This window comes from Myotis davidii, unplaced genomic scaffold, assembly GCF_000327345.1.
Source record: "Myotis davidii unplaced genomic scaffold, ASM32734v1 scaffold143, whole genome shotgun sequence".
Lineage (NCBI taxonomy): Eukaryota > Metazoa > Chordata > Mammalia > Chiroptera > Vespertilionidae > Myotis > Myotis davidii.
The window spans coordinates 5,433,034-5,441,877 of record NW_006294876.1 but is presented as its reverse complement, the minus strand read 5'-3'; the positions used below and the strand labels follow the sequence as shown (position 1 = coordinate 5,441,877).

The window sequence follows — 8,844 nt, the reverse complement described above, 5'->3', positions numbered from 1 at the left end:
CTAAAGGAAAGTTCAACTCTGGTGCACAAACCCCTACGGCCCTAAGGTCATGTCCAGCAGTCTGGAGAGAACATTGTGCCAGATAGGAGAACTGCCACAGACCATTTTAAGGGGGTATTTGGTCTCCCAGAGACCGGTAGGAAGGGATGCTCACAGGTTTGGATAACTGGAGAGAGAACAAGTCCAGTTGTGCTGACCGAGAGGCCTGGTGAACCAGAGGGCTCCTTGTGGCCTTTCAGCCAAAGTCAATTCTACGCTGATGGGCAAGCCACAGACCATTTTAAGGGGGTATTTGGTCTCCCGGAGACCGGTAGGAAGGGATGCTCACAGGCTTGGATAACTGGAGAGAGAACAAGTACAGCGTGCTGACCGAGAGGGCTGGTGAACCAGAGGGCTCCTTGTGGCCTTTCAGCCAAAGTCAATTCTACGCTGATGGGCAAGGGGGCTCAAGAAAACTTGCCCAGCGTCACACTGCTGGTAGGTGGCAGGCGGTGCGGTTAACCTCTGGCCATTTGATTCTAAGTGCTTTGCTCTTTGTCCTTCACCAAATAGTGTAATGAGCCTCTCAGACACTATTCGCTCCCTAGCTTTGTTAGGAGTGGGAGTCTCAGCCTCAGGGAAGGATCAGCTCATCTCTTTCTTCTGCTTCAAAAAAAAAACTTGGAGGGTCCCACCCCCACATGGCTCAGTGGTTGAGCATCGACCTATGAACCAGGAGGTCATGGTCATGGTTCGATTCTCAGTCAGGGCATATGCCTGGCTTGTAGATTCGATCCCTAGTGTGAGGTGCGCAGCAGGCAGCCAATCAATGATTCTTTCTTATCATTGATGTTTCTATCTCCCTCTTCCTCTCCCTTCCTCTCTGAAATCAATAAAAATACATTAAAAAAAAAACCTTTGGAGGGACAGATTCATTTTGGGAGCTACATTGCAGAAGGGGTGCTGTTGAACTTGCATCCATGTGGGAAAAAGGGAACACAATGGTGAAGGCCATGGCTATGCCCGTGTATTAGAGCTGAGCATGTCGGGCCTGGGAAGGGCCGGCCTTGTGGGATGGGATGGCTATGTTACAGCGGGTAAAGCTTTCAGAAGGAAGAGAAATTTGACTTTTGCAGAATGGTGTTGAAGGGCAGAAGCGTCAGATAAAAATTTTTGCTTAATGCAAGTAAGAAGCTCTGAATAAGCACAGCCATTCTGAAATGGAATAATATGCCTCATTAGGTAGTAATTGCAATTGATATTAAAGGTATTTGAACAAAATGAAATGATGTCTGGAGCCAATACTGCCTTTTTGCCTCTGGTAACATAACTACCTTCCTCCTGCCACAAAGGCCTCGCTGCCACCTTGCCCGTCCTCCCTCCCAGCAGGACGTGTGGTATGACTGAGTTCTTGGTCCTGGATGTGAGCAGGAGTCTGACAACTTTTGTACCAGTTGCTTAAAAGGTCATCACCTGCCCTCTCTCCCCTCTCCCTTCCTATGGGCTGCAGTGAGAGGGGGAAGGGCTAGGGAGCTTTGCCCACACAGGCAAGGACAGCACCCCCATGCCAGGCAAAGCAACAGGGCAATCCCAGGATCACACACTGGTCCCAGGCCACCTGCCTAAGCAGGTATGGAAAGAGATACCTGTGTAGCTTGGGCTTCTGTATTTTTGAGTCCCTCTGCTAGAATGCTGTGTTCAGATGAGTATAACTATTTTTTAGACGTGTACAGATTATTAAGGTATTATATCAGGAATTGTAAGCAATGATTTCTGTAATTTTATAATTCTATGTCCATCCCCCCCAAAAGAAAGATTTATCTGCTTTCTTCCCAAACCCGCTGTCCCAACAGTACTCAACATAGTCAAACATAGGTACTCCAGTAGGTCAGTGGCCTCATTTTTTAAGGTACCAAGGTTCAAAGAAGTCAAGAACTTTTGATCTCCTGATTCTCTTTTATCCCCATGTCAGGCCTGTTCCTAAGGCTCATCTTCTTTTCCTTTAGAAAACATCTTCTGCAATGACACAGGTGATGAGGAAATGTTAAAGTTCTATTTGTGGTTATCTAAATGTGGGGATTGGCTTATTTATTTATTTTTCTAAAGCAATGCATTACTTAGACGGTGTGTGATAATATCCTCCTGTTCTTGTTTTCCCTTCGGGGAGAACCCAAAGTCCAGGCCTCCCTGAAGTTGAAGGTCTGGATAACACAAATATGTTTTTGCTCTAAGGAATTGAACATTATTTTGTATTGGTCAACACACTCGGCCAGAAGAATACTTTGATGTATTAAATACATCTCTAAGTAAAATGAAGGAGTTGAGCTCATGAAATGAGATGCCAGCCCCTTTGTCTGGGTCCCAGGAAGAAATAAGCCAGGGACAGATGGGCCTTTAATTCTGTCCCATAGATTTGCCATTTTTTAAAAATACATTTTATTGATTTTTTTTTATAGAGAAGAAGGGAGAGGGATAGAGAGTTAGGAACATCTATGAGGGAGAAACATCAATCAGCTGCCTCCTGCACACCCCCTACTGGGGATGTGCCCACAACCAAGGTACATGCCCTTGACCGGAATCGAACCTGGGACCCTTCAGTCCGAAGGCCGACACTCTATCCACTGAGCCAAACCGGTTAGGGCTGCCATTTTCATTTCAAATTTCTTGTATTCACTCATCTTTTTCCTCTTATCCTTAATGCCCTCACCTCTTTTCTCCCAATTTATACAAACTCCATGAATGTTTAAAGATTTTGCTCGACAATTTTCCTACTCTTAATTCATCCTTTAACGTCTGTGGTGTACAATTCCAAACTGAGTAAAGTTGCCAATAATTATTCCATATTTCATTTTCACCCAGGGTAGCTACTCTCCAGCTCTTGTGTTTTCTCTGAAACTCTGCCTGTTCTAAGTCTATATTAGGTGTTTAGCAAATAGATCTGATGCACAGATAAGTAGAAGATATGGATCATTTTTTTAATGATATGAAAATTGTCAAAGAAGAACAAGATAGAGGTCTATTCCCCCACTGAATAAAAACAATTCCCGAGGATGAATGAATTCGGTTTTCTCCCCAAATGGGAGTTTCCAAAAGAAATGCTTTTGTGAATGCTGAGCTTTGCTATTAGCAGCACTTAAGATACTGAGCACAGAGGTCCTCACTTCCTTTCACATCTGCGTAACTTGAGAATTATTAACATCAGCTCCTTCTCCATCCTTTTTCGTCACAGGTCAATTAAAAACATCACTGACAGTTTCTCCAGCTCATGCTTCTCAAATCTCCTCGCATGAAACACATTTTAAACCATCTTTCACTTTCAAGTTTTAGCTCCATTAAATTCCTGTCAACACATTCTTTTTTATTTTTTAACATGGAAACAGAAAAACAATGATACTTTTTGAACTCTACCACTGACATAGAAAAAGAAAGTAGTATTGAAAACTCATACTACTCAAGAACAAGTGACTTGTTGAGTCTCCCAAAGCAGTTTCCCTCCAATGCACATACCAGAAGGATTATTTCAACAAAAGATCAGAGGTAGAGTGGAGTTTATTTGAGGCACTAATATTTCTCGGAGCTTCTGGAACCACTGATTCAGAATGACCGGCCCCTTTCTAACTTATGGCAAGTCCTTCTAAGTCTCGCTGCCTGTTTACCTGAAGGATCCTGTCCTGCGAGAGAATTCACTCGGCTGCTGGAGGGGCTTGAGAAGGCAGTTACCAGAGATGCTGGGATATGAGCAAACCAAAATGGAACCCACAACATGTGAGATGAAGGGTTTACCAGTGGTTCTCAACCTTCTGGCCCTTTAAATACAGTCCCTCATGTTGTGACCAAACCATAAAATTATTTTCGTTGCTACTTCATAACTATAATGTTGCTACTGTTATGAATTATACTGTAAATATCTGATATGCAGGATGGTCTTCGGCGACCCCTGAGAAAGGGTCGTTCAACCGCCAAAGGGGTCGCGACCCACAGGTTGAGAACCGCTGGTTTACCCTAATATGCATACTCGGTAGGAGTGGATATAATTCATCTAGAATGCTTCTTTCACACTGCATTTTGCAATCTCTGTTTCAGCTTCCTCTCAGGGGATAAGAAAATCTTGAAAAGGAAATACATAGGCTAAACTTCATAAATTTAAAGTGCAAGTATGAACCCCTAAGGGAAATAGGAAGGCCTTGGGGAAATCTAGAAATAGACTATACGTAAGTAGAGCCAGTTATTAAGTATTTATATTTTCCCATCGGCTTAACAAAGGACAAATATTCCTTCTGGCAAGATGGGTTTTGTGTCCTCTGATGTGGGCTTCTTGCTGCTGAACATCACCCCCAGCCCAGAACTGGTAGGCTGGGGAGGCAGGCGAAGACATGGGGGCTCTCTCTCCTGCTCCTCAGCCATGCCGGCCACCAGGGGCTGCAAGGAGGCACGGGGGCAGTTGTCGATGGAAGCCCATTCCTCTCCTCCAGCCCAGGTTATGCTTTCTGAGTCCCCGCAGAAATCACTGATGTTTTCCTCCCCTATTTGTTAACTCAAACCTACTGTGCAATCACCAGTCATTTAAACTACCCATGTTTGCTGGCCTGGTTACAACAAAACAACAACTTCTGGGAAACCTTGTTAAAGAATTCTCCCCTCCTAAGCAAAAAAAAGAGAAGCTATGCATACCTTTTTAGTAGCATTTGGAAATGAGGTATAGAATCTAAGTTTTTAGATGCAACATTTTTCTCTTCAGGTTTTATTTGTAAACCATTTTGGGGATGAAGAATTCTTTGAAATGTATTTAAAAAATTTCCTGCCTGCCTTGAGAGAGGGCACTGAACACTCAGCTTCTTCCTCACGCTCCATGGCCGGCTGGCGGCAGGAACCTGGTGAGGGCTGGGCTGGGAACACGGGTCAGACTGTTGGGCCTTCCACCCAGTGTTCCTGGACTTCCTGACTTGCTTTTTCTATTTCTTTCTGTCTCCTCTCCACAAGTACTTGTTGATGCTTGCTGTTTGTCTGTTGTTTTTTTTTTTTTACATTTTTCAGATAACACCTGATTGATAAATACTAGTTGGTTAGAGAGACCCCCTAATATGCCATGAGTAAACAAGGTTGGGGGTTCGATCCCTGGTCAGGGCACTTATGAGAATCAGCCAATGAATGCATTAATAAGTGGAACAACAAGGTGAGGGCTGCGCTGGGAACACGGGTCAGACTGTTGGGCCTTCCACCCAGTGTTCCTGGACTTCCTGACTTGTTTTTTCTATTTCTTTCTGTCTCCTCTCCACAAGTACTTGTTGATGCTTGCTGTTTGTCTGTTGTTTTTTTTTTAAATTTCTTTTACAAAATCCCTTAGTTCATTAATTTTTAGTTGATCATAAAAATATGGAAGCTCAGGGGGAAAAAGCTTATTTTGTTTCTTGTCAGAAGAGCTAGGCTAAGGCCCTAGGAGTGCGGATCTGTCCAATCCAGAAAGTTCCTGGGTCTTGGTGTATGTCCAGGGGACACTTGGTGACTCGTTTCTTCTGGTTGGTCATCAATTCTTCCCTTTCAGTTGCTTCCATTACTCAGACTGTTGGGACAAGTAACTTCCATATCTAGGATGCATCGTGCTAGGACCAGCTATAGTGTCCTTTGGCTGAGGGCTGTGCATCGCTCATGAGCCCAGAGGGTCAAGCAAACCTTACCTTTTTGTAGAGACTCCTCAGGTCTCGGTACTGCCACATGCTGTTGAGGACCTGAGATGCGGCCTTGACCACTTTGGGAGAATGTCTGGTAAGAAAGACAGGACATGCAAGATGGTGAGTGGACACACGATTGTCAGGACGTGGCAAGAACAGACATCCTCCTGGCTTCCTGGCTGTTCCTCTCAGCCTGGGGAGCACAGCGAATAGTTCACCAGTCTCCAGCCTCATTCTCAACACACCCCTGAGGGCGGGAGACAGGAGCACACCACAGTTTGCCAAAGAATGTCCAAAATGCAAACAGAAGAGTCAGAAGGCACAAGGTTAGCATCTGACTATGAAACAGAAGAGAAAAATAGCGATTAGGAAGGGCCAGATTCGGGGGTTGTAACAGCACGTTGTGCAGCACCTGTGCAGTTAGATGAACACGATATTCATCTTCTCAGCGGAAGCGTGAGAGCATAGCCAGTGTTGGCTCTACATGCCTGCCCGGCTGCAGGGACTTGCTCTTCACCTGCTGCCGATGCCAAGAGCAAGAGATTGGCAGAGCCACAGACAGTGGGCACACGCTGCCGCGTGTGCTCTCACAGGTACACAGAGGAAGAGAAAGCATCTATAAGACAACCCTTCCTACGATTAACGTTCCATCCTTTGGGCCATAGTAAGAAAGTAAGGTCACATTAGACCTTTGGATTAGTGGTTCTTACCATTTTTTTTTTGAGTCATGGCTTTGAAATCCCTGTGAAATTATAACTAAATATTTTGCCTTTTGGTTCAGTGCCAGTCTGCATCTCAAAACAGACAGATCAATATGTCCATGTGGGTGTAATTCTATCAACTTCTTGGAAGTCACTTAGACTAGTGGTGAGGGAAAACTATTAGCTACCTGCGGATTCTTTGTTCTAACAGGCTGGTTCTACAACCCAAGTCTAACGGCTGCCACTGACCTCATGCCCACATCAGGGGCTGGCATACTTTTTCTATAAAGGATCAGATAACGAATATTCTCTGCTTTGGGGGCCATACGGTCTCAGTTGCAGCTACTCAATTCTGCCACTGTAGCAGGAGAGGAGTCATAAATAATACATAACGGAATGATGTGGCTGTGCCAATCAAGTGTAATTTACAAAAGCAGGTGGTAGGTGAGATCTGGCCCAAGAACCACATAGTTTGCCCATCCTGGTCTATCTGAAAGTTGACTCCTGGAGCTGCACAGGTTAGAACCAATGCAAAGTCCACTCCCAAAGCTGACCCATGAGGCAGTGGTCCATCGACACCCTGAGAGAGAATATCTGAATCGAGACCACAAATGCCTTTGAAATAGAATGTGAGCAGATGGTTAGATGGGACCAGGTTGAGGTTGGATTTGAGAGCTGGAGTAAAATGGATGTTGCGAGAACAAGCATTTTGTAAAGAAATTATGGGATGTTCATACATGGTCAATTAAATGTGTGCTGTTTTCCTGGATCTTCACATTAGCAATTTAGACCAACTAAGTCTAAGGTTTCTTCACTGGCAACAGTAACAATCACTCTTACTATTATTATTACTGAGATGGAATTCAGTATTGGCTGTTGATAAATCTATTAGTTATATCATGTACTTTTAAAAGAAAAAATATAGAGTTATTATAAATTCTAAATTATGTTCCTCTATGAGAGATGAATTATAGTTAAGTAACAGACATATTTTTGTTTTACTAAAATGGATGATTGCTAAATGAGTTCATAATTTATGCCAGTACCATGCTCTAAATGTAATATTAAATTCCTTTGACTTAAAGGCAGAGAATTTTAGATCTCTACATGGATATAGATATGGGTACATTTTAATCGCATACAATTAATGTTGAACAAAGATAAAATCCTATGTTTTGCTGTGTTTTATTATTGTTAGCTAGATATTTATCCATGACAATAATCAAACAACTCTAGAGAAACATTAATATTCAGGTAGTGATAATGTAGTTGAAACATATGTATTAATTATGCAAAAATTCCTCTGACACAGAGTAATTTTTTTGTTTCTACTTCTTGCTTAGTTACAAAATAAAGACCGTGCATGTGTAATGATAGCAGGTTTTAACCTTTCAATTAAAATGCCAATACAGCTCAGTGTTATAATAACATGCGAAGGTTAAAGAATCATTGCTTTCTTAAGGCCTTTAACACAAATCCATCCACTAGAGTGGTGCCATAGCAACTTCTACTTGAAAAACTATACCTATTGATTGAAGGACTTGAAAAATTGAGTGTTTTAAATGTGACAAGTGATTTTAACCTCAGCCACAATACACACTTCCTTACTGACAAGTAGCAGTTGAGTGTGTTAATGGCTTTTCTGTCTTATGACAAAATACAATGGCACATTCAACACTATTTCCTATATAACTGTTAAAATTAGAAAAACAAAACAAATGTACTTTTAAAACAGATGGATGTGACAGGATGTCCATAATGGGTGTTTAAAATGATGTGAACAGCATAATATATGTTATTGAGACTGCAAAGTGGCATGTATACAGCTCCTGTAAGAGTCATTAACAATTACACAATGTCTGATCTTCGCCAGAGGTGTCAAATTAGGGCGGCTGAAGATTTCAGTTGGTTCAGTTGATAGTGGGTGTTTGAAACAGCCATTCCAGCAGTAGGAACCCAGACCACCACTCCCAGGGTTGTGTTCACAAGACACAGTGTGTTGTGCAGCTCAAACAGATTGTGATTGGCACCTTGACAGTGTGACTCATTAATATCATCCATGTTTAAGTCTGTGGATATCCTATCTAATAAAAGACAAAAAGGGTAATTAACCATACCTCCGCTACGCTTCCCATGGGCTAATCAGCGAGATATGCAAATTAACTGCCAACAAAGATGGTGGCCGGCAGTCACGCAGCTGAAGCGAGCAGGAGGTTTGCTTGCTCCAGTGATGGAGGAAGCCAAGGTTCTCCGCCTGACGTGGCCTGGCTCTGAGCTCCAAAAGCAACAAAAGTTTCCATTATGGAAGCCAAACAAACTCCAGATACCTGCTTTCAGCCAGGCTGTGGCCTCAGAGCTGGAGCGGGTAGGAGCCAGCTATCAGCAGTGATGGCAACAAAGTTTCAATTATAGAAGGTAAATAATTCCCAGAATAAAAAGAAAAAAAGAAAAAAAGGAGAGGCTGGGAGCTTCAGTCGCCAGCCAGCCTGAAAACC

At 43.0% G+C, this 8,844-nt stretch overlaps 1 protein-coding gene across 2 annotated transcripts in view; it reads right to left on the bottom strand.

The window, feature by feature from the left end:
• CTNND2 (catenin delta 2) overlaps nt 1–8,844 on the bottom strand; it is a 339,572-nt gene that overhangs the window by 43,666 nt on the left and 287,062 nt on the right. For both annotated transcript variants that reach the window (XM_006769453.2, XM_006769452.2), the window contains one exon: nt 5,655–5,739. In XM_006769453.2, coding sequence (XP_006769516.1) covers nt 5,655–5,739 — 85 coding nt within the window. The remainder of the gene's footprint in view (nt 1–5,654; nt 5,740–8,844) is intronic.